Source organism: Passer domesticus, chromosome 4 (genome assembly GCF_036417665.1).
Source record: "Passer domesticus isolate bPasDom1 chromosome 4, bPasDom1.hap1, whole genome shotgun sequence".
Classification (NCBI taxonomy): Eukaryota; Metazoa; Chordata; class Aves; order Passeriformes; family Passeridae; genus Passer; species Passer domesticus.
In genome coordinates, this window is record NC_087477.1 from 35,675,041 (window position 1) to 35,702,035 (window position 26,995).

The window sequence follows — 26,995 nt, forward strand, 5'->3', positions numbered from 1 at the left end:
GATAACACAGTACAAACATTTGATAAAGAATACCTCCTGAATAAGTAACAGATTAAAAAAGTTACAGATTCACAACTGCAGGTCCCATGAAAAAGATTTTTTAAAAATTCAGAGTACTAGTTCAATACCATTAAATAAGGAAGCTGCTTGTAGAAGTGTTCAATTACTTTTCAGCTCAATTCCCACACTGCAGTCTAAACATCCTAACCTTTTAATGCTGCAGAGGATTTAATTAACACTTAACACTTTGAAAGGTCTTTCAAGAGTAAATACACTACAATTAAGTCATTTATGTCCATTTGTGCTCTTCGAGTATAAATCAGAGTAGAATCTCTCTGGCAAAGGACAACAGAGGATGAAGTAGAATCACAATTTATGTCAAAAATTAAGTGTCTCAGTCTCTATTTGCTTGGCCAACAAAAGGAGTTCCCTCAAGCAAGCCTAAAAAGGAGAACAGAAACATAAAAGAGTTCAGGTCAGCTCATTCCCTTTTTTGTGAGCTTGTGAAGCTAGTCTGTGGACACCAGTTTCTAAGCTCTAGGCTGTAGAAACAGATACTATAAAATAATTATAAAATATTAAAATAATATAAAATAATTGCTACAGATTAAGAAGACATCTGTCTATATCCATTTGTATAGCTGTCAGAAGATACCAATATGAACAGATTATAAACTTATTCAAAAGCAATTCTTGTTTTTAGCAGAACTGAAAAGCTTTGCAAGAAAATACTTATAACTGTATGAGAACCAATTGAAAAAGTGGCCTTAAGCTACTGCCTAGAAATGGTTCATTTTGGAGTGAGTGCAGACCACCACAGGATAGAAAAGCACACCACAACAGTGAGAAAGCTTCATAAGTAAGCAATTATCAGTCTAGTGCTCAACACCACGAGTTGTTGAGATTCCTAGCATAGTTGGTGGTGGTTAATTATGATCCCTTAGGAAAGAAAGATTCACCATCTAATCCCTGTAAATAGTCACAGTTCAGTCCTCACTAAAGAGCAAGTAAGCAATAGTTTAATAGCACTAAGCACCTCAAGTGTGACATCTGTCTGAGAATCAGAAGAACACTGAATTTGATGAGCTCATCTTCCAAAACCTGTGACTGACGGAAACACTGCATCAGTTTGTCCTGACTGGCAAACCTACACATAGTGTAGTTCAGTGACTTAAATGCAAACAAGTGCATGTAATCCACTTTTTTAACTATTAACGCACATCACCCCCTGATGCTCTACAGAGCAAGTCTTCTGCAAACACTTCAACAAGGGTAAGGCTGTGTATAGGATTAAATGCCTAAACAAGAGAAGCAGAAAGTGTCAGCTCCAAATCTGAGAGATATGTTAAGCATTACCAACATTTTTTTTTATTCTGTAAAGTAAATACACCTCAGGACACAGAAAACAGCAGTATTTAAGGAAATGCTGTAATTGTAGTGTTTGGGAGTGAAGAAGCAAAGTTAAACATTGGTTCAAAATAACATAGGAGAAGCATTTCTATTTCCAGCAATACATTACTGAACTGTGGAAAGAGATGGCCCTCCCTAAAGGATCCAAACTCTTAGCTGATCTCTTTAGTAAGAAAAGCATTAATCACTAACATCTGCGAGATAAAGGATAGCAAAATGATTTTATGTGTGGCAAAGACGCCATGTCACTGAAATACCTGTCATCAGTGAAGTATCTGCCATTAGGTCAAGTGGCAACTGCCAGGAAATCAGACAAGTTTCCTCCCGAAGACCAGCTGAGGTAGAACATTTAAACACAATCTTTTTGTTGTACAGTCCAGAAGGAATAGGAAGGGGAGTATTTGGAAAGCATCAAGTAACTATTGCGGGAGGGAGGGGCCAGGAAGGGAGCACTGAATCTGCAATTATATTGGCAGAAGAATCCAACATTACATAAAGGATAGCAAACGTGCCCCTGCACTTTAATCTTTTCATGCTTTTGACACTGCCGACATACATATGACAGTAAGAAACATAACGATCCGAAGTCATGGCTTAACCACCTACACAGTGCCTGAGAAATCTGAAGCCACCTCACACAGACTGATAACATCAGAAGCTGTCAGAAACTGAAGTGTTTAAGAGAGAAGAATCAACCAATTTATTCCTGCAGTGCCCAGTGCAGGTGATTACAGCTCAGGCCTAGTAAGCTCAGCAGCAGGTACACCTTGCTCTGCTCTGATGCCTAGAGAACATTATTATGAACAAATTCATTTCTGTGTGTTGATCTTCCAGCACTTTGAACAGTATTGCTAAAGTATCCCATACTACAGCACTCAAGATCCGGCAACACACACAGGTTTTGCACAGCAACACTTTAGGAAGTGTGACATTTTGTGAATTTCTAAGTCATAAGCCTTTAAAGTGCCATGCAACACCAAGCATGCATCCTGTGAGTATTTTATGGCATTCTAGGGGTTATTTTTATGAAAATGTTTAAAATTTTTGTTGAGATGAATAATAATGTTTGCTTTATCTTTTAATTATTAAATGTACATCATAAATTCAAAATGGATTTTCCTATAGCCATTTGGCTGACTGAAATTAACATCAGTAAAATAAGTAATTCAGTGATGAGTACACATACCTTTATTTATGAAGAAGAGGTTCTGTCACAGTCAGCCAATACATATTGTGACTATGTACTCAAACACTTCTCAATGCTTCCATCTTCTCAGACATGCTATTTTCTTACTGTTTATAAAGCAAACCTCTCCCCTCTGTGTCCTTCACTTGACTTGGTAATATGAGAGTGTTTGAAATTTGAACAAAACCTCCTTGTCTTGGGAGTACAAGGGGCGGAGGAAGATGCAGTTGGAGCAATAGGTAGTTCTCAGAGCCTTACACCAACCCCTTTGATAAAAGCCAAAGGACTACACCACTAAAGAGGCCATTCCAGGGCAACTGTTCCTGAGTCACTTGTCTTCAGCTCCTTCTCCATACTTCATCATGAAGTTTTCTGGCAAGTGGACTCTAAACTGAAAGTTGCTTTACTGTTTTTATTTTTTTCAAAATAATGGAACAATGCAATGACTGACACCTAACATTACCCACATTAAATGGTGACTCAATGTTGCCAGACAAAGGCTGTACACATACACAAGTTCCTTTTGGTTTTTTTATTGAAGCAATAGGATTAGATTTATGAAATACCTGGCAAGGATAAGGTCCTATTACACCAACTGGAAGCACATAGGGGGTGATCATATTGCCATACTGAAGGAGAAATATCTCCATCTCCTGCTGCATAAAGGAATAAATAACTTAATGTTTCCTGTGAAGTCATTCCCATACTCCAGTATGTGAAAACAAATGTCAACGCTCAAGAAAGATTGTGTTAAACAACTGAAACACTCTCAAATGATTTATCCAAAATAAATTTCCATCAGAAAGCTACCACAAATACATATTCATCTTAACTCTTAAAAATGAACAATTGCTCTGATTTTAAAGCCATTTCACATTCTTGAATTGAAACTTCAGAATTCACATTATTTTACTTTAATATGACTAAGTACTACCATGTTTAACACTGAACAGAACTAAGGCTTTGCATTCCTAAAACAACAACAACAACAAAAAAAAACCTTCTTCCTATCTTATGAAGAGACAGGATTTTGTAGCTTATCTCACAGGGAAAGGACTGGACAAGGATAGGGTACTCACTCCCTCCTCTGAAGTTTGTAAGGAGAAATAAAATAGTTTAGATAACAAAGCAACAGAGCTGCTGTGTAAGTCCTAAATCAGTTCCATCATTTCTCACAGATGCACAAACACAGCAAGCAGGCATGGATCTGGACAGCAGAGCAGTCACAGAGGGCTCTTAGAAAACAAAAGGATGGAGAGCAACCTCAGAGACAAATCCCAACAGGAGATGGGAAATCAAGTGTGCTGCTGAGCAGGGAACTGAGGTTATCCTGAGAAAGTCAGTGTGGTGTTACCTTAAAAAAACACTTTCTTCCTATAAAGTTGTACAAAATCAAATTCCTTTCATGCAGTAACAGCTCATGACTACACTGCATTTTTATTTCCATCTATATGATTAAAGCACTGACTTGCTTCTTCAGGGCATTTACCTTTTAGTCCTGTTACAGCAAACCCACAGTATCAGAGAATACATGGCTCAGCACCTGCCAAGAGGATGAGATTCACAGCTGTCCTCTTGGCCTGCCCCCACCCCTGAATCCCAACACCCTGTGGATCAACAGCAGGGGTCGTGTCCCTGCAGTGTGTCCTTCCCTGACAGGTGCTGGCATTTGGCAGCATTCCCAGCAAGCAGGCAGGAAGACTTGGCTGCAAGTCAGAGAGCCAAGCTCATGGAAAGCATGGAAATGTACAGAGGATACAAAGGTGTTAAATCCCTTCTGTCCTTGAACAGCCAAAGACTGCTCTAAACTATGCTGAACGCCAGCAGTTGCAGGCAATTTTTCAGAAACTAGAACACCAACAAGAAAATATAATTTGAAATAAGGCATAAACAAGTATTTACCAGAAAATTTAGAGGATGTCTCTCAGCTCTTCATCATCTTGTAGCTCATGACACTAAATTATTCGAGGTGCTCAAATTATGCTGTCTGGTTCAGTTGCAGCTTCAGATGTGGCTTGAAGGAGTTTACCAACTCTTTTTCCTCCAAATGAAGTCTAGCCTCTCCATTCTCCAACATCAGATACCATCCCTCCACTGTCTTCTGGATTGCAAGGGCTGTTCTGCTTCCACTGTTTAATAACTGTGACCCTACAGCTTTAGTACTGTACTAACAGGTAGGACTTCCTTTAATCTGCTAAAGACATTCTACTTGCACAGAGCTTGTTTTCAGTTCAGTGTGTTTAAATGCCAAGAATTCCTCTGCAAGCAGCACATAGAGCAGAAGGACAAGTTATTTTCCTTTTTCCCTCCCTCTCCCTGATCACACATTTCCAAAACATCAGCACAAGAGCAGTCTTCAATTAGTAAGTCTCAGCTAAACTTTAAAAGAAAGGATTGTTGTCAATTAAAATTGCTTTGTACCTCAGCTCACTAAACTAATGTTCTTAATTACACATTAGCAGTGATGCTCAAAGCATGGTTACCTAATCAGGGAAAGAGGTAATGAGAAATTACTTCATGTCTTCTCAGCCAACTTCATCTACTTTTAGCACACCACCTTCCCCTGGAAGGATGCTATTCCTGCTTATTTACCTTACACTAAACAGTTACATTGCCAGGAGACCTATGCATGTAACCTACCAAACCAGAGACTGATAATCCATAAAAATCTGTTTAAAATATCTGCTTTAAAAATAGTACAATGCTGTCATCCTACCTCAAGCTGCAGTTTTGTCTTTTTGGGTGGGGTTTTACTATAGAAAATGGGCATTGTAATGACATGGCACCCTGCTGTCAGGAAAAGCATTTTATACTTCTTAGGTTGGAACCACACTAGATTATTTGCACCTAATTGAAAATTCTAAGGTTTATCAAAGCAGAACATGTTTGTCCTTCTAATTCATATAGATCAACATGGATACTTTTCTTCCAAAATTGTACATGCACTTTGCACAAATGTTTAAACAACATGAGGTTTAAAACAGAATAAACATGGGACTTCTTGACTTGTACAACCTGAGTGTGTCACTCCTGAGTAACTTTAAAGGCACAGAACTGTATACAGGACAGAACTGTAAAAGAAATCAGGGTAAACACAGACAATTTGGTAGGATTTGAAATATTTATGCTTAGCTATGCAAATTAAAGTCACAACTTATAACAATCACGAAGGCCTTTTATCAATGTATGTTTGATGTATTTTCAAGACAGAGTTTTTCAAACACTGATGGACTCGTTCATAAAACTTAAAATTTGTTATAGAAGTTAATGAAGTCTATCCTCACAATGCAAAGATGCAGTACCTTCTGGAAAATTGTTATTTTTTTACAGCATAGATACCAAACAGATATAGATAGGGTTTTTTAAAAATACACTGAAAACTGTTACTCAACACTTGCTGGGCAAAGAGCTAATACATCTCATTCAGACATAGCACAGTTTCTAACCCACAGAAGCTATCCTTAATTAGAGTGTAACCATACTACAAAGTTACATTAGAATCCAGGATCTGAAAGCCTTCAAATGTGAGTGGGACATTAGTTTATTTTTAGTGCAGTCTACAGGAATCATTTTAAGAAGTTCATCCCAACCTGGACTATAAAAGCATATGGACACCATGCAGAGAATTACTCATGTCAATGTGTTAGTGAAAAAATATATATATCTAAAACCCCTTGGGGAAGGACTGGCAGGGTAGACAAGGCTTTTGCATTGCCATTTTATCCCATATCAGACACAGTTAAGAACGCACATGAGTGCTACCATTAGAGGCACAAAGGTAACCATATTTGCTAAGAATCCAAGGATCTAATGAAAGAATTCAGCTACAAGGCCTGATCTGAGTTTCTGCCACACCAACAATGTGTCTTTCAGTCACTTACAGGGAACACCCAGTACATCAGCCTTTCACCAGGTACTTATTAAGGAGCCATTAATTACCATGTCTCCAAGTGCTAGAGTATTTCGGTTCCCTCTGCTCCGAAACAAGAACTGCTGTTCTTGATAAACCAGACTGCAACTGATCCTCTGGCTTTATGCCTGACTGTATATTTGTTTTAGTGATACAATCTGCCTGTGCTGGATGTTTTATAAGAAACATGCTGTTAAAAGGACAATTTGAAACTTTTTTATTTATTTGCACAACTGAAAACAGGCCTTGTCCCTGTTGCGGCCTTCTCTGCACAAACAGTAACTCTAGGGGAGAAGTAAATTATTTCCACATTATAAATCAGGCTTTTCAGTTTTGTTGTGAGGATTTACTTGAGAAATGAGACAGTGTGATGTGGTTCCTGAAGTCTAGTTCCCAGCACCCTTTTTTTTTAGCCCATCTCCTTCTCCTGGCACCTCTTCTGCATCCTTTTCCAACTTAAAACAGGATTTCTAATCCATACCCTCATCAGCTCCTCTCTTCTACTGCTGTTTCAGTCCTCCAGCTCCTGCTGAGGGCACTGAGACCAAACTGACAACCCAAGCTGACTCAGTCTACAATTTCTCAGGTGTCCTTAAACCATGCTCCTCATTCCAGAAGCCAGTAAAGATATGTCAGGACTTGTGCATGTGGGCTCCAAGTCACAACCGACTCACCTATGACACAATTATGTCTCAATCACTCAGAGATATTTTAAAGATTGCATAAATACAAAAACTTTCAGACACATTTTATGAATGCCTAAGTTTAGAAATCATTCCTTCTAGATTAAAGTAACTGGACTTGACATTTGGCTTCTGGATGTTCAAGTAGAGATACCTACTGTGGTATATAGCATTGCAGGCTTATATAAGAATTTAGCAGTTCATTCTTATGCTGTCATCAGCCATTCTGTCACTACAGAACTGCACTCAAATTAAACCTTGGTGGAACTTTAGCTGCAGAACACTGCCATTCTGGGGGAGGGGGGGGGTGTGTTTTCAGGCTTTTTTGCAAGTGACTATGACAATTAGTTAGAACAATAAATTATATAGACATATAGAACAGTACTTTTCTGTATGTCATGCTGTTGACAAAGTAGGCAACTAACTACAAAAAGGTGATTTGGTCCCTACTGCCTACTTTCCTAACTACACATAGGAAAGTAGGCAGCAGGGACCAAATCACCCAGTTTGGTTTCAGATCTTTCATCTCTGTGTTTACAGGAAGAGAGAGAAATCCATATACTTCATACCTCAGCACTGTCTTCCTACCCTGAAGGGCCAGGCTGTGCTCCTGAGTTTATATCACAGGGTCACAATGCACTTGTCCGCAAACACAATAAAACTTTATTTTCTTCCCTCTTCCCAATATCTAGATATTGCAAGCAATATTGCCCTTAACTACAGAATGGCTACTTAAAAGCAAATATTATCAGACCAACTGCTAAGTACCAGTAAAGACTCAAGAGGACAGACAGAACAAACCAGTTCTTTTGTGCAGTCAACAAAAAAGCTGCAATTACTGGTAAGAGGCTTTCCAAACAACTTCACTGCTTCACTGAAGAGGGTCACCATTACCAGACATCTTAGAGGCCTGGCTTCTTTATTACCTATCTTTCCCAGTTCAAGGACTGATCCTTAAATCATCCTGCTAAAGCCATTGCCCTTGATTCAGAATCCTGGATCCCAATGTCTGATTTTTCTCTAGTCCTGCTATAAAGGACCAGAAAGCTCTCCACTCTTTCAACTGGGGAAGGAAAGAAATGCATGTTCTTAAACCTAGGAAGCAGCATCAGTGAAGTAGCAGCAGAAGTAAGAGAGGTCTTGACCTGTATCTCTCTTTTTCTGCTACCACCGATACTCTCCCTCAAGCCTTCTACTCTTCAAGTTTCAGATGCATCTAAGCTGACCTAGTTTTGGAAACCAACAGGAAATCCAGTAACAAAGCCATCTAATGTGCTGTGAGGCACACAGCTGGCTCCTTTAACAGCTGAAACAGTAAACAGCAAAGTTTTTTTCTCAAATAACTGGACTACTTTGTTGTGTCTTCCCAGATGGGAAATGCAATCAAATAGCTATGAGATAGTTCAGAAGTTTAGACTGAGAATCCACTAAGTATTTAGAGTTTGTTGATTGACATGGCAACATAAAGCATGTTTTTAGTACAAGACCCTCAAGAACAGTAAACCCTCACAATCCTATAAATTAGCAGACATTACACATGAGGTCAGAGTGAAAGATTTTGTACTATTACATTACATTATTTTTACCTAGACATGTATTTGAATGACCAGTGTCTCTTCATTCCCATTTTCTTTCTGAATACTCTGAAAGGTACAAGCAGCACTAATTTATGCCTGCTTGTGAAACTAATGGTTTGACTAGGAAGGTGTCAGAAAAACAGCTTCCTCCACTAGAGTTCTTCAACCTGTTCAAACGTGAGTCTGTTCAATGACGGAAGTAGCTGTCTTGTCCAACAGTGGCCTTCAACAGGACATGTAATCACAGGTTTTCTGAAATGTGAACTGGAAAGACACTTGGCAAGAAGAGGTCTCTTTTGTTCACCTTGAACTTGAAAGAAAGACTGTAAGTGAACACACAACATAAATAATTTAAAAATTGCAATCAATTATGATGTGCTTGTAATAGAAGCATAACAAAACATGCAATTTTTAAGAACTATTGAAAACTGCACTATCAGACCTTCGCTCTTAATAACAAACTCATTGTTACACACACACATACCTGTACTTAGCAACTTCTGAAGTTTCCCTGATGTTTACAAACATAATTGGGAGCAAATCCAAGTCTACGCAATATACTCTGCAAGTATCACTGCTATGAGCAATACTATTTCTGTTATTGCTTATTCATCACATCTTTTCCACCCCTCTGGCAATTTTTGCCTTTTTTTTTTTTTTAATATACTAGCAGTGTTACTTTCTGCTTCCTACAAAGCACAGTACAATTGAGTCAAACCAGCCATAGATATCTAATTTCTTCTTCTTTCTGTAAGTGAAATAGTTTGGTTTCTGTTCACAAGGCAGTTTTCAGGAAACTGCTTTATCTAAAAACATGGAAGGTCTTCAGCTAAGCCAGGCTTTGGCTATGTTAGCAAATTTTAAAATTTTTCAAGCTTCCTACTTTATTAACCAGTTAAGCAAAGACATCTGCAGAATATACACTCAATCTAGATAGACTAGATTTTTAAAAACAGTCATTACCAAAAAAACCCCACCAACCTTTGATGGTCATTAGTGTGGTTCAGAATTTATTGCTTGGGATTCTTGAATAGATATTCAATAGATATTGCAGAGGAAGTACTATTCAAGTAACTAATTTACACTGAGAATTCAGTATCAAATATCTTGATTGTACTTAAAGTTAGATGTAATGCTTTAAAAACAAGGTTGAAGATTAATGTTTTAATTGTGGTAATGCCATGTGTTTCAAGACGTGTTAAGTCTTGCAGAGACCACTCAAAAACATATTTACCATTCCCTTACAGTAACCCTAGCAATATCCTCAAGTGCTTTTACCACATTGGGGATTTTAGCAAACTTCAGGTGAAAGACACTTCTTTATACTTGCTGGAAATAAGGAAAATACTTAGGAGATAGGAAATACTTTGGATAATTATAATTTCTGCTGCGGGTGTTCTCGGGCTGTATTTGTTTTACCATTGTTTTACTGACTGAAAGTGCTTTACCTTCCACATCTCATGGCAGCATGCCCACGTTTTTTTCTTTTTACCAAACATAAGAAATTCATCATAGAAGCATGGAATGGTTTGGGTTGGGAGGGTCCTTAAAGCTTATCTTGCTCTAACCCCTCTGCCATGGGTGGGGACACCTTCAACTAGACCAGGTTGCTCAAAGCTGTCCTCTGATAGCAAAATGTAAACCCCAGACTACAACCCCAGTGTGCTAAAAGCTGGACAGAGCAAGGCCAGCCCCTTCCCCAGAAATCACATTTGAGTCACAGCTGCACTTGCAATATAAAAATACCCCCTAACATCAGCACACCCTTGCCTGACTCATCCCATGCAGACTCCAGATTCTGGTCTCGGTGTTTAGAGCCACCAGCAGCAATCGTGAGCGAGCACAGAGGGCTCTGGCTGATAAGGAAGCACGATGAGATAACAGCAGCAGTCCCCTGGCCCAGCTCTTTATCTTGCCCCCCAACACCCTACCCTTATGCAGAGTGCTGAGCTCCTCACAAAACAGCAACGTGAGCTACTGCTGTTTACAGGCAGCCTGTGAAAATAAATCAGCACCGCTTTTCGTTTACTTGTGTCCAGCTCTAACTTCCAACAAGTCCTGTATCACTCCACAATACCAGAGGAACACTTAAAATATGTCTTTTTTTATCCATTAGACACACAATCCTAAGAAATACAATCACTTGCAGCCATTCAGTTAGGAGACATTCAGATGACTGCAGTTCAGAGAGGATCCCTGAGCCCAAGCACTGTGCTAACACTCCTTTGCAAAGAGAGAACACCACTAACAACTTAATACCACTGCTTGCTCACTTCCCAGTATCCACTTGGAACTGTGACATTCCTGAAGTGTTTGCAGGTAATACCTCCTACTGTGAAAGCTTGCAGAGGGTGAGTGGATGCCTCAAGTGTTTGGCTTTCACCCACCCAGGAAATAAAATAAATGAGATATGAACTGAAGTCTTGCTGGGAATTTCTACTTTTGTCATATGTTTGACCTTTTTTTTTAGTCACCCTCCTGAGATGGAAAGATTTGGTTTATGTATCACATGTTTTCTGAACACACAAGAAAACTTCTCAGAAAGAAAGTCTGTGGACTACAATGACTCTCCTAAATGAATGCAAGGTCCCTTCTGGAAGATTCCTATTTATGGTAAAATTTAGTGCAACATTTCTGGAGTTTCTTTAAAACTACATAGCTCCTGTTGTATCAAACATATAGTAATTGTATTCTGTTATTTATCTCCTAAAAATGAAGAAAATTGAGGAAGCCCTCAATGTTAGCCCAGAGCCCTGCCCTGGTTTAAGTGCTCCAGCCAACTGGTGCGTGAAACAGTCATCAAGGATCTGACATTAGCCCAGTTGTCTGCATAAAACTTTGCTACTAAGAGAAGACTCCTTATGACTTCTATAGTCAATCTAAGTCAATGTGAGTAATCATGGTGAAACTACACCAGTTCCACTGGTTTACAGCAAATTCAGGTTTTGAAGCACACTGAAAGAGGGGAAACACCTCATACTTTCTTTCCTAAGTAACTCATCTGGGCTGAAGGAGTACAATTCCTTTTTAGTAGAATCCTCTTTATGATGTAGATCTGGGAATGGCATTAATGCATACTCCTCTGCAAAAGGTTGCTAGCCTGTAACCTATTATCACAGAATCATAGAATCATTAAGGTTGGAAAAAACCCTCACAATCACAGAGTCCAACCTTTGACCAATCACCACCCTGTCAAACAGACCACAGCACAAAGTGCCAGGTCGAGTGCCTTCTAGCACACCTCTAGAGACAGTGATCCCACCACCTCCCCAGGCAGTCTGCTCCAATGTCTGACCACCCTATCCGTGGAAACATTTCTTCCTGATGTCCAACCTGAACCTCCTCTGGGACAGTGTGAGGACATTTCCTCTCATCCTGTCACTGGTTGCCTGGGAAAAGAGGCTGATGCCCATCTTTCAGGAAATTGTAGAGAGTGATAAGATCTCTTCTGAGCCTCCTTTTCTTCATTACAATTATAATACACTAAAATTAGAGACAATGGAGTCTAAGTGTGAAATATTTGCTGTATCAGTAATAGGAAAGGTGTGGCAGGTGCCATTTACAGGTGTCTAACAATTCTACCTGAAATGTCTAACGAAGAATATATGCCTAATGAAGAACATAAAATGCAGTGGTATTAGAAGTCTGATTCTATTTGATTCTTCTCAAACGTCAAAATATGAAGTCATTAAGTTACACTATATTTGTCAATTTTGGCAGGAACTACTGCCACTCAAAGGACACGGTGATGCTCTACAGAGGAAAGGGAACAATGTGGCATTGTCATGTGCAGGTCTCAGAGATGCAGGGTCTGACAGAGTGCTACAGGAACAAGTCACTCTCTGCCTTGCCACCAATCACAGAAGCTTTCTAGCACTGAAGACACCATTAAAAATAAGGAGGGCTTTAATGGATGCTGAAAAAAAAACCATCTTAACTGAGATTTAAGCTTTTTCTAAGAGCTATTTGACTTTTCACTCAGCAGAGAAAACAAAGTGATATGGCAACGGCAAGACTATTTTTTAGATACAACTGATGCAATAAAATGTCCTCACTGACTTATGCACAGTATGAAACACCAAAATCCAGCCTCCTGAAATTATTTTTCATTCATTTGGTATCATAAGAATTCAAAAGCATCCCTGGTTTCATTGTCTTCTAGCAATCATTTGTCAATCGACAGAAACACAAGAGATCTCAGACACTTCAGACACCATCAAAAACTGTAACAGGTTTTTAACAGTAATGCCTTCCTTTCCAAGAAAAGCATGTCAGTATCATTCTCCTTTCACTGCTTGTCAGTGAAATAAATATGTTTCAAGCAGAGAACAGAAAGCTCTTAACTCTCTACAGTGTCTGGGTGTGGTTACTATCACTACTCCTACAGATTGTTCTGCATTATCTTACTGTCCATTCAGATGGGGCTACTACTGGTCTCTTCACATATTGGTGAAAAACAGTCCTACATGAAAAGCTCACACAATTCAAAAAAGGCAATTCTGCAGCGTGGGAGAGAAATACCAACTTTATCTCAGGTTATATAATTGGACACAGATTAAAGAACAAATCTGCAATTAAATTCAGGTGTCTTATACTCCTTAAATTCTAACAAGGTCTAAGCCCTCTTTTTGGCTTTGGGCTGCGTACTCCAGGTCACACAGACTGTCCCAGAGTTAGGAGCTGAACTATTCAAATCCTTCTGCAGCACATTAGCCTCACAGAATCGTCCTTGTGTTTATCTATATAACCATAACGATTATTCCATTGCCATACAAGGAGGATAGAGACATGGGCTGGACCCATTCCTGCAGCACCTCAAAACTAATAAAACATTTTCTAACTTTCTGACTTCCTAACAAATCCAGAGCCACAAGACATTCAGCCTCACCTGTTGCTACCAGTTTTGCTCATAATTTCTTTAATTTCTTCCATCCACAAGCCGGCAGTCACAAACCTGCAGCATGTGTTTCTAGATGATGGCCACAGCAGCTGCTGCCAACATTGTCCTCTTGACTTACTTTTGATTTCCAAATTGTATGCTCAGATTACGTGTAAGGCTTTCTTCATTTTGCAAAGAAAATATAAATATATATACATATATAATGTATATATACACAAGTAATCATTGTCCAAACCCAGTGACAAATTCAAGCCTAAAAGACCAATTAGGCCCATGTGAGCTGGATTTGATTGATTGCTATCTTTAAGACACTGAAATGAAAGCAGTAGTGTGACAATAAAGTTTTAAAAAAGGTGAAGCTAGAGCTCCTATAATTGACAGAAAACTAACCTGTACATTTTATAGGTTGCTATTAAATGGAATTAAGCTTGCTACTACTGTAGCCTAAAGCCTGAAAAACAACTCTCAGACTCTTAAATACATGTTTAATTAAAAGGTTTTGCAAGAAGTTACATCTGGTAGCAGATGACCAACAAAACATAGGTCCTGTTACTTCCAGTACAGGGTGATACAGACACCTGAACACATCTGCACTATGTTGGCTGGTTAAAGATGAGGGTGAGGAGGAAAATAAATGCAGCTGGTCTGAGTGGGTTTCAGTATCTTCTTCTACATAAAGATGAGTGAGTTTCCCAAAACATATGCTATTTTCTGCCTTTTTTTAGAATAAGTCCTTTGAAATCCTGCTGTCATCCTCTGGAAGATAATGGAGCAGGGGGAGAAGAAAAAACCCTGTCTTTTACTGAGAGTAACAGGGCACTTGAACAAAGAGCACAGCTTTAAATTCCCACTCTTAGCAATTTTTTTTTCATTATCTATTGGGAGTACTTCTGGTTCATCTCTTGCTTCAACCTTTTGCTCCCTCAGAGTCAGGAAGATCAGGGACAGATACTGCAGAGCTGATCATGATCCCTTTGCAAGCTTTTTGGAACCCTCATGCTATTTCTCCAGAAGCCATTTTTCAGAAAGACTGTAGGTGGCAGTAGCTATGCAGTTATTTATTTTCATGGTTCCCTCTTGCAAACACTTCTGGCTGCTAAAAAAACCCTTTCTTCCTTTTTTGTGAAACAGGTCGTGGGAGGACAGTCAGAATCAAGACCAAAAAAAAAAAAAAAAAAAATTCCCCCTCTGGTTGTCAGAATTCTAGGATGCAAAATGTGCTCCTTTCCCAAGATTCCTTTTCCCCTCCCAAATTAAAACAGGTTCCTAGTCTAAGAGGGCATGTTGGAGGGCATGTTGGAGGGAAGTAAGGGAGATGTGTCATAATCTTTTCAAGACATAACTTATGGTTGGATTTTTGATATTTATACAAAAATATAGTTATTTTGATGTCTAAAAGCAATACTGTAGAGTTTTCCTTTAAACCATCTGACTTTGTTATTTTTTTAATATTTGCCAAGTAGCAGGGGTTAAAATAGGCAATTTTTTTACCAAAACATCACTTAAAACCTTTGAAGTCACTTTTATGTATTGTGATTCCACATTCAGGATAAAAACAGTGAGAAGCCCAGATTAGTGGTAAGGACACTGGAAATAGGAGGTTGATTCTCTGCTGAGTTACCCAGGTTTACAGTGGTTGCCACAAGGAATGGAGCTAGTAAGACACAACTAAACTTATATAAGATCCTTTATATTTCACTTAATGAGTTTAATACACTTAAGGTGCACTTTTTTACATGTACTTCTATAAAGAACATTATGGTTGTGGTATCAGGGACAGCCACAAGGATGTCAACATGTGGGTAGTCTGCATATCCTTATTTCATGTACCAACACTTGTACTTTATCCAAATACACTGTAACTACCTTTATCTATATGATACCATCTTTTTTATTGCTCCCACTCCAAGCCACTGTTCACTGAATGAGCAACCACACATTGTTCTATTTTCCTTGTTCTACTTCTATGTATTCCCATGCCTTTTCCAATGAAATGTATAGAGTTTGGGCTGAAGGAAGTATTGATTGTCCACAGCTCTCTATTTTTTTTTCTGACTTATGTTCCTCAACTCTACAATAAATAAATAAACCCCAAATACTAGCATTATTAGATATAACCCTGCAATCACCTTTTGAGCTGAGTCTCCCCTACCAAACAGAAAGGTTGAAAGCTGCAGCCCAGCTAAATGAACCTCTAATCCTACACCAGTGAACTGCTTCCCTTCCCTTTCTCCCACACATACACACTATGCTCTTGTCTAAATATCTGAAGATGCTTTTTAAGTGTTAGTTAGGCTTGGTATTAGTGTCTGTTATGAAGACACCATTGATTTATTAAGAATTGGAATTAATCCTGAGAGTAGTGTTTTGGGGACCATTTTGCTGTTAAAACTAGTTTTATATTAAAACACAAGAAAAAGCAATGCAGCAAATAAAAATAACCTGCCCTTGCCATAAATAAAACAACAATGGTGTATCCATACTGGCAGAAATTATATGGTTTGCATCAAACTGTAATGAACCCTGTAGAAACTATACAACAAATTACACACAAGTCAAATCAGTGAATTGCAGCTCTCATGAGCCTATGGAATTTCATCTTCTGTAAAAAGTAACTAAAGTTATGGAGTAATTTTAGGTCTCTTAATATTATGTCCATTTGAAAATAATACACTGATTTTTTACAAATCAGTGGAAAGAGATGAATTTAATTGTAAGAGTTTTAAACAAACAGCTCTGTTGCCTTCATCTTCTTAACGTAAGGCTTTAGGAGTATCAGCTTCATAAAGAAACACAATGGTACAACTGTGATTCACTGCCCAATTTGTGGATGGTGGATCACATCCTATGGTGTCCTGACCACACCCCAAGAGAAGGATCAAAATCTGTCAGCTTGTGTTTCTGTGGGAAGGAAGAGCTTGGGCAGGTCCTCTGTTGAAGCAACTGGAGGGCAAGGATCCTTATGGATTGTAGGGCATGCACTTGCTGTAACACTACATTTTCACATGACCACTTCCCAAAGCCTTTCAAACTTTCCTTCTGACGTCGTTTTCTCAGCTGGATGTGGAAACTAGCTCTGCAAATCTGATTAGCACTACATATAAGAGCAGGCACATTTCAGAAAATCCCATATGGAAGTTCTGCTTTCTGGTTTTCTACATCAGAGTCTAAATTTGATGCCCTGTGTCACTGTGACCCATTTTACCACAAGAATCAGTTCCTCTGTAGAATTTTTCAAAAGCCTGTCCATATAGCTGGAAACAAGACCCCTGCCTTTGATCCTACAAACAACTCATAACACAGTCTTTTCCAGACTTTCAGAGTCTCTCTGCCTTGACAAGCGGGTTATCACCTCAGTCTTCCTCACACTGCTCCTGCTATCACTAAATATCCTTCAGGCTCACTTAGCTCAACTGCTCTGCTCATTTTCTGTGTAGAGGATTTCCTTGGACACAAGCTGGCAGTGCTTGTCATCTGTATTTCTGGTGAATCCTGTTGAGACACAACCTAAAACCCCTCACAGGGTACAGATGTTGTCTTCTAGGAGCCAGGCTCACAATTTAGTGTTCTCTCCACAGCACGTAGCCCTAAATCCCTCAGGAGCTTAAACACATTCCTTCCCACAGAATCACAAAGTACACGAGTTCTTCAGAAACAGAACGGCTCTGAAAAAGATTTCTCATCACAGCACACTTTTTCTCTGAAAAAGGCATTTACAGTTATCCAGGAAAAAAAAAAAAACGGGAAGGGAAAAAAAAGGTGCACAGCTCATAAACCAAAGAACCTTTATCCAGACTCACTCTGTTGTTAATCTTGTTAGACATTCCACATATAATGAAGAAAAAAACCCAGATATTTTCTGTTATTACTGTCCTCCTGATATACCACACAGTGTAACTGCTAGAGAACACAAATTTTTGAGCCCTGTTATAGCTCTTCAAGCTTTCTGTCATATGGCAGAAGTAGGCTCCTACCAGGTGATGAGATAGATCTTCACTAGGTGATTTAAGTGCAAGTATGCCTTTACTGATATCCCCAGTCTGCTTACTGCTAATCTACTATATGTTGAGAAAGGTATTATTTTAATAGTAATTTCCTTAGCTTAATGACCTTCTGCTGGTACTAGGATTCTTTGACATCTACTTCTTCCACGGAAAACCTTCATGCAGTGACAGGCACGCACTGTACCCAGGTGTCTGTTTAACACCATGGATTCGGTGGAAATCCACTGGGGATTTTTCTGTTTGTTCTGTGTCAAGTTTGTCTCCTTTCTTGTATAGCCAAGACAGACACTGATGAATACTGACTCCACTTACTCAGAATTTCCCTCTCTATTTTTTCCCTCTGGTCTCTTTTGAACAAGTTTAGATGTAGGAAGTCTGACATGCTGCCTAGGTTTTTTCAGATCTACTTCAGCAAGTCTGGAGATTCCAGAGCTGCTGTTCACAGCTCAGAAATACTTACCTAACAAATTAATATCTGATGTGACTATTACCAAATTTGGAAATTCTGGAGATTGTTTAAATTGCTGAATGCCTTTTAAGGTTGATCTTAAAAGCACAGTATGTCTATTTCTTCTACAGATTTCAGGGCAGGACTACATTTTGGGTGGTCTCTGCTAATGAGATGTTACTTTTATATATGTACCACTCATTTTATTTCCATTGTGTCGGTTCTCTAATGCATCTTTCAAGCATTTCCATGCAAACCAAAGTAAAAAAGATTAAAACTCAAAAAACTTTCTAGAAATGGTCAGTGATAATCTGGCAAAATATTCTGTTGATGACACACTTTCTACAGAGAGTTTAGTTCAGGCCCTTATAGCAGTCCTGGCACAGAAGCACATGCAGGAGTTAAAAGGAGTCAGAACTGATTTTTTAATTTTTTTTTCGTGTTGATATGGCTTTGATATACACATGGAAAAAGAGGCACTTTGCATAGCTATTAGAAGAACTCAACAACAAGCATAATAAAATGCAATAGCTGTTTTTTCTGTTAAGGGGTCAGGTGACGAAACAGAAACACTTGTGGTTGGTTTTGGCCCCTGGTTAAAGAACTGTAACAGGTTTGGGCATGCACTGCATGGCTTCTCTACTGGAATCTCTGACCTGTTCAGTTAAAGACATGAATCACAGTCTGAGAAACACGGCAGGAATCCTCAGAAAACCAGGAGGCTCCTGAGAGTTTGAGATGACTGCGTCCTCATTTGCAGTGCTGGTTGACTATTTCATGATTTTACAGTATTTTATGACAAGTTAGGAAAGGTGTGTATTCCTCATATTGTGGGGAGAGATCATCAATGACTTGAGAAATATTTCTGTTCTAAAAGGCGTTAGGAGGAGGAGAATTCTTCAATTTCAGTAGTATCAAATACTTAATAAGTGCCTGAGATGCAATAGTGCCTGACAGTTTCAGGTCATATTGGATGAAAGTTAGTGGGGGTAGACATTTTATACAGTTTCTTGTGATAAAAGGCTTTAAGAGTTTATAGCTTGGTAGTCCAGTTTTCAGATTTACCTTCCTGCTCAACAGTTTTGCTTCAGCTTGTGCTGTTCTTAAGCAGAGCATGTTCTAGAAAGGAAATCAATAGTTCAATTTTCAGGAAGACAGTTTTTTTCAGCTAGAGATGCTGCTTATGTGACTTTGTCACACAAAACATCGATGAAGTTTGAAAGATGAGTCATACATACTTTGATTAAAACTGGCCCTCTCTCCTCCACTTTCAAGTTTAGGTAAGACTTGTTTCAAGGTTTTAAAGCTGCTGTCCTTAAAGGCACAGCTTAGTGAAACTATTGGCAGATCAGGAGACTGACCAGTGGCAGCGACTTACTATGGGTGTTTCATGCAACCAGAAAAACCACACTACTAGTGGAGAATCAAAATAAGCCTCTGCTATCCAAGTGAACAAAATCAGGATTTGGAGACTTGTTTGCAAAATGGAAATAACTTAAGGGTTACATGCAATACTAAATAGGAATTGGTCATTGGCTATTACCTTTATTTTATCTCTTCCCTCTCTCTTCAGCCTTTAATATAAGTGGTCACATTGCTCTTCCCTGAAGTTACACTCAAACACAGAAAGCCCCATTCTGAGACTTTTGCTCTAACCACAAGTTTGTCTTCATATTATGAATGGGACTGATTATTCTTCTAGCAGTACTAAACCATCAATGGGAGCTTATTATTAAGAGGAGATTATTTTCTGTTTATAATTTTAGAAAAACTTCTTTCCTCTGTGTGAAAGTTGCTACTCCAGGGCACCTGTATCAAGCTGAATTGCTCTAGAGAAGAACTGCACATTAAAAAGGCTGCTTTCTACAGGGCCTTCATTAATTTCCTGGCAAAAACTGGGAGGATTATAACAAACAAGCAGGTAACTGCTGGAAGGGACAGCATCAGATCCTTAATCCTGACCAAGGGAGTTGTAAGGTCTCTTCTTCTGTGCTAGAGTTCCTTGTCACACCACATAATCCAAACAATTTCAGGTAGTCAGTGTTCCTCATTTTCTAGGGGCTTAAGACACTGAAGTCTGATCACAGAAGTACTAAAAATCACTCACATCTGCAAATGAAGTCAACAGGGGTAATTGTTTTGAAGATAGCAAGTACTATGCTAGTGTGTCCAACCCTTCTAGTCAGGCAGGTCCTGTAGTACCATGCAATGACAAATCACTTTCTTCTAATGGCACAAACACCTCCCCCAAGTATTCTCATGGGATGGGACAGGACATAGTGAGCCTCAGAGCCAAGTGAACTGTCTGAGCATGGCACACAGAAACCAAGATAGGGTGGACATATAAACCTATGCAGCGACAAAATCTGTGAGGAAAATGAGTCTCTGTGTTTCAAATTCATCCTACCTTTCATCTTTTCAATCTTCATTTATTTGAACTTTTGTTCCCTATCCTTAGAGCAAGAACAGCATTTTTGTCACAAGAACATCATTCTAATTCTGTCTGCAGCACTGTCAGAATTCCAGCTGGACCTCCCCAGACGCACTCATAAAGTCACCATGACACACACCTTTGCTCTCTTGCAGAGCAACACAAACCTTGCAAAGCTAAATGCTGCTTCAAGAAAATACTACAGTTTTGCAGATGCCTTACTACTTGCAGCCAGGTGAGCCCACTGTCAGAACGCTTTCCAAGTCTGTAGAGAAGGCAGGGATCCTCCCTCAGCCGCCAGCCCTACACCCAGGTAGGTCAACAAGAGTTTGCTGTTGATCTGAACACAAGCAGCACAGCTCTCACTATGCTATCAAAGGGAGTGTCTTGGGCGCAGCCAATTGTTGGCAGCACAATGCTTAGAGCTGGGAAGAGCTGTTGTAAATACACCCAAGGGCTTAAACCGTAGTCTCATATTCTTATTTGGACGTCTAGGTAAACAGCAACATTTGAAGACTTTGCAATTCCATTTCCCTGCCCTCCGGTGAGAAAAGTCACATGCACTTTCAGGTCAGGTCTCAGCAGGGCAGAGACCCTGAGCCTGTACAAGTTCACACACCGAATGTTTGAAGCATTGTGTGGCATTCCTTAGCCTTGAAAGCAAGGCAGGCCATGGAAGCATGACAACATCCAAGACAATGGACTCGGGAACAACAGCAGAATCACATGGTCATACCACTCCTAGCTTTGGTGCTGGGATCTTTATCTACAGCTTAAAAGTTTTTGCACCATGCTCTTTCACCAGGGAAAGAATCAAAGACTGTCCCGCTATCAGCCAGGCTTCCGCTTCCAAACAGTAAATCACAAAGGGAACTGAGAAAGAAACCAGAATAAGGAGAACACCCTGCTTCCTCCACCTACTTCTTGTGTAGAGTAAAAAACAGATTGAGGTCCCTCTCCACTCCACTCCTGACACCCTGCTCTAGCACAGGGCTCTTTCTGTCATTACACTGCATACTGTCTTGCTTTTCATCAGCCTCTTGCATCTTATCACAACCTCAGGTAGTGCCTGAATTGTTTCTGGTGTTGCAGCTTTAAGTCTAGAATAATTTGCTAAAAAAAATTTCAAACCCTCATAGTTTTGGAAAAAAGGTTAAAAAAACATGAACTTTTGAGAAATCAAGTCTATTTGACAGAGATTTTCTAGGAGACAATATTTTTTTTGTGCCCTCCAAATAATCCTTTTATAATCTTGTATTTTTTGGAAGGCTTGATCCATTGCACTAGTGATTTGTCTCAGTTCACCACTCACTGTAGTTAATCCCCCATCGTTACAAAATTATAAAGTCCTCTAAACCCACAGGATTTGCCTAAAGAGAATCACATCAGCTTAAAAAATACCTTTTGAACATTGACACTTTCAACTCTTTTAAACGTAAGGTTTAAGTTTTCATCAAAACCTGAGAAAAAAAACTAGCCATATCCAGATATTCCAGGATTGGACTTTCAAGAAGAATATAATTACTTGCCATTAAAGCTTAAAACTTGAAACAGAAACAGCTTGGGAAATGAGAACTTCTACTAACAATTAAGTAGAAGACTTAAATTAATCGCTGCATGAGTTCAAACAGCAGTGAATGTCACTTTCTGTTTTCATAATCTGTTTTCCATTATATATTTAGATGTTGAAATTTCTGTGGCAGAAGAAATCCCTTCCCTATATATTTGTACAGTGCTTAGCTATCTGGAATTTTCCTTGAGCTGCAGCAATAAAACAGCAGCAATACAAATCAAGTTAGCTAAATTCCACCTTCTGTACTGTGTTAACATTGGTCCTACTCTGTACACCCGACCCAAAATAACCTCATAAATTGAACTGAGCATGTATTTAATGAAAGTGACAAAAGAAAGTGGCAAAGACAACAAACAGCTGATTTTGTTTGCATTAGCTAACTGGGTGAAACATTGCTGACAACCTAAAGCCACAGTTGTGAAACAGGAAGAACATATATCCCTTGGGAAAACAACTGGGCCCCTGACTGGGTTCTGATGGATGTAATCAGAAAGAAGTTAAAAGTACTTATCATTCAGATATGTAAAATACTATGAAGAAAACCCAATCATCTGATATATTAAATACTGACCAGAGCACAGGACATTAATCATAACACGGGGAGGTGGGAAGAGAAGGGAGTGCATGAAGTGGACTGGTAAGAACCTGCTGCCACTGAACTCAAATGGCAAAAACCCATCCCTCTAGCTTCAGTGGCTGGCCAAGGTGTTTTAGAGCTGAGTGGCAGATGAGTGAATCACTCACAACCTGAATCAGGCCCAGATTCTGGGGAACTGACTGGCAGTTCATTAGATTGATTACCAGACAGCACAGCTCCTGACTGTAACAGCACTTGCTGGAGCAGTTTGCTCTGGGCTCTGAGCTGCATGAGCATTGCTAAAGTGCTACACTAATGGTTCTCTGAATGGTTTCTACAAACACAACCATTTCTATTCTGTCCATACATGCACTTACTGTTGTACAGTGTTACACTGCTTGCTGCTAAGCAGGACCAGCCTAGGCAACACTTTTGGAACAGAATATGTGTTCTGCATGAAGCAGCTTCAAGGCTCTGATGAGATGGTCAGCTCACAACTTCTCACAGGGGTCTGGATAGCTCCATTGAGAGCAGTTACCTTGCAGCAAGTTCACAGAGAATCTATAAACCACGGGTTTTGGTGTAATTGAGAGGTTTGGGGTGAAATTCTCCTTACTATCAGCCAGTGTAAAAGAAAAGAAGGAAGAAGGCCTAGCATTACACAGACAAACCAAGGGAAGGCTACGCCATTAAAAAAATTATATACATCAAATTGCCTTCTCTGCTTAGTTCTTTCAATGTCTTTTAGGAAGTGATACCCTATACTGTATGACAGCTATAAGTAAATGTTGAGCAGTGTTCCCTTTCTTGTTTACTTCTAGCTCTCTCCAAAGGTTCCCTTTTCTCTGTTAATTATGCCCATCAGCCATGTCTACAGCTTTGTGGTTCTCTTACTTAAGTCTAGTAAATTAACTCCCGTGCACCTGCCCCCCAACTGTTTTTGCTACTGAAAACTCCTGCTTCAGCCCTGGCAGTCTTACCCAAAACACCAGAAATTTAGTCTTTCAGCAAAGTTACACACCTGAACCAAAGTGGGGGTAACATGAGATCCCATGTCTGATTTGTGGCTCTGGAGGAAGCAAGAAATAGGTGCATTTGGGATGTGGCCCCTTAATTACAGGAGACACCACACTGTTCAGAGCCTTGCAGGCTGTTGCTGCGTCCATCTAAATCTAATGAAATATGTGATGAATTGAGGGCAGTTCATCCACCAAAAACAACAGGGATGACAGAAAGTGCTTTTCATGAATGCTGCAACCTTAGGATTCAGCTGCAGTTCAAATGGTTGGCTTTGCACATGTACTTTGGCTATTTAGAATGTTGGGGTTTTTTTAAAATATAGTTTCTATTGCCAACTTCATTAGGGCTTCACATATATTCTCAGAATGATGACACTATCTTAAAAACACAATTTTTTTTTTTTTTAACCTCTATGAGACTGGAGTGTGTTAAGATGATCACTGGCCACTTCGTAAGGCAAATCAGTTTTTAAGTTAGAACTTCTAGATTATCTGGATGAGAAAGAAACAATGGATTGACCAGAAATAGATTTGGATAGTATGGCATAATAGTTCCAGGAAGATGGGCAGTTGAAAGCTTTAAAAGGAAGTGTCTCTCAGTAGCTATTTTAGACTTTCCCTTATCTTTTCCTGCTTTAGCCTCAAACCTACTACGTCAAAGGGAATGAAAAAAGCCTATCATGATTCCAATACATACGTCAGAAACAGGAGACAAAAAATGTAAGAAACTTTCATGAATTTTTCCAATCCAGGCATATCAATTAAAGATTGATTATTTTAAAAATCTCTGCTTGTCTTAGATGTTTATCTGTCATTAGTTACAGGATTAAAAAATACTGAGTCCAAAGATTTCTGACTTTGGAAAGAGATCTATATATCTATATTCCCAGAGCAAAACTAGCAAAGAAGAGACTCAGCTTCTAAATTGCATCTGCATATCAGGAAACTTAAATGCACCCCACCCGACTGAGGTGAAACAGCCTGGTTAAGTGTACAGCCAGAAATCCTTTCCTTCAGTGCACCTGCCCAGCTACCAGAGACGTGGCTGCAAGCATTTCACAAAGCTCCCTTCAGCTCAACAGCAGGCATTTGCTCCTTTGGGTTCAGGTCTGATCGCCTGCTCTTCATCTCTGGGCTGACATTGTCCAGGTACTGAAGATTGTCCAGGTACTGAAGCAACAGGATGGCAATAGTGGAAACCAGTGTTATTCAGGAAATAGGCACCACTTTGTCACTGCAAACCACTGAGCATGTATTATCTGCCTGATTTCCTCAGTGGCTGGAACAGGATTTTTTGGCTCTTCAAGTGCTATACAGCAGTACATTTACCTAGAGTGTCCTGTGAAGATAATTTTACCAAAGTGTGGGCTTACAGCCTGGCACTACTGTGGGTGTCAGTAGAAATGACATTTCAGTTACAATATTAAGCTCTAAAAAGGGCAAATTTATGCTTTGAAAATAATTGAGAAGAGGATTTTATTGTAAAACCTAGATCTTTGTGGAAGCTGCTTAAGATTTCACAGGGAAAGCTGAACCCGAGTACTTCAATGCATGTCCTTTTAAAATAAATCCACCAGGTAAGTCTCCTTAAGTTTTGGAACTTATCCACCTTGTCTGATTTCCTGGTACTTGTTCATACAGGTTTTGCCCTGTGAGCACACCTTTGATTAGCTATGACATGGCACCTTTCCTTTCAAATGGATCTTATTTTGAAACTTCTTTGTATTTAAAATCCATCTAGACTTCCTCCATCAAGGGCTTTGGGACACAATTCTTTCCTCACTTGTCCTATTAATTCAGTGTATTTTCTTCCATTTAAAAAAAAATATTATTAGGTCTTGAATGTCCGGGAATATCCCCATCTAATAAGGGAAACATGTTTTACTCGGAAATGCTGAGTCATTCTCAACTCCCAGTTTGTACTGGGAAGGGAATGGGGGAGTGCATTTTTAGAATTGCATCACAGAGCCTGAGTGGCAATCCAAAAAAAGGAAATTACTCTCTCTTCATACTTATTTATGTGTAACATGTAGGAAATGTCATTTTTCAAGAAAGCAGAGAAAACCTTTGCATTTCTGAGCTCTCTTTTGCACTCTCAGCACTCATTTTAAATAGTGTCTCTCTGCTCCAACCCAGAGATGGGGCACAAAATGTAACATCTGAACCTTCTCCCTTTCTGGTAAAAACATCCCTTTAATTTTGTTCCAGTCAACAGGTGGCTTATGATTTGACTCTATTTCTTTTTTTCATATTTTTGCTCTGTGTTAAAATTCCTTGCTTCAACACCAAAAAAAAAAGAAAAAAAAAAAAAGAAAAAAAAAAAGAAAAAAAAGGCAACAGTCATAGTCCTTGGTTTCTTTATATGTCTGGAGGGTTTTAAACCCTTCTTTTAAATTATGATTTTGCTTTGTTTCATTCATGAAGTCCCATGTTATGTGGCCTTAGCATAACAAATCTCCCCAGATGAGAAAGAAACAATGGATTGACCAGAAAGAAACAATGGATTGCTGCTTTCTGGGCAAACACACATTCGGTGAGTTATGCTGGATGCTCATTTGAGACACTCGTCACCTGTAGCAAACCAGATGTTTAGGATTCCGCATAAAGATATTTGAACTTGTTTTACATAGCATTTGTGCCAGTTAAATGTGCCACTAGCTGACCTGCTGCAGCCTTGGTTAAATGTGTCTGGGAGACTTGATTACTGTGCTACAAACCTGGACTATTATTATTAAAAAGCTTATTATTGATGGTTGGCACTGTTCAACAGAAGTCAAGTTACCTGGGAGCCTGCTCTGTCAGAAACTGCATAAATCTACACAAAAATGGTGCTGTGCAGCCTGTGCTCCCTGCTCGGTGATGTTGTCAGGCATCGGGCGGTAAGAATCGCTCAATTTCCTTTAATGAAGTTCCAGCGAAACCAGCCAGGCACTGCGTCAGGGGGCTTAAATTCACTCCGTGCAGTCTCTCTCTCCCCTTCCCAACAGTATATTTAGAGGTAAAAAAAACTTTGGCAGCCACCGGGTCGAGCCCGTCTCCACAGAGGTGTCGCGAATGCCGCCGTGGGCCGAGGAACGTGGGCAAGGACGGGATTATTCTCGCGGCGGCGGTAAGTGCCCTGGGATGAAAGGACCCGTGTGTTTGCGCGGTTTCACCCGGGCGGGAGGGCCTGTCGCCGGCTCAGGGATGTCGCGGCCAGCGGGTGGCTCAGCGGCAGGCGCTCCCCGGCTCCTTCCCTGCCGCGGCCGCGCCTCCTCCTGCCCCGCCGGCCGCCCCG

At 39.6% G+C, this 26,995-nt stretch overlaps 1 protein-coding gene and 1 long non-coding RNA gene across 6 annotated transcripts in view; one reads left to right on the forward strand and one right to left on the reverse strand.

The window, feature by feature from the left end:
- Positions 1 to 26,829, reverse strand: LOC135298921 (uncharacterized). 2 transcript variants are annotated; one of them, XR_010360975.1, is made up of 3 exons: positions 26,501 to 26,829; positions 4,499 to 9,089; positions 1 to 441 (listed from the first exon to the last, which is right to left on the reverse strand). It is a non-coding gene; the product is annotated as an uncharacterized LOC135298921 (long non-coding RNA). The 2 variants fall into 2 exon arrangements; XR_010360976.1 differs by lacking the exon at positions 1 to 441 and adding an exon at positions 2,951 to 3,252.
- Positions 26,739 to 26,995, forward strand: part of NFKB1 (nuclear factor kappa B subunit 1) — a 57,957-nt gene continuing 57,700 nt past the window's right edge. For 2 of the 4 annotated variants that reach the window (XM_064417081.1, XM_064417082.1), the window contains exon 1: positions 26,740 to 26,827. In XM_064417081.1, coding sequence (XP_064273151.1) covers positions 26,773 to 26,827 — 55 coding nt within the window. In that variant the 5' untranslated portion in view covers positions 26,740 to 26,772. Of the gene's footprint in view, positions 26,828 to 26,995 lie in introns of all 4 variants that reach the window. The other 2 variants (XM_064417083.1, XM_064417080.1) reach the window with 2 other exon arrangements.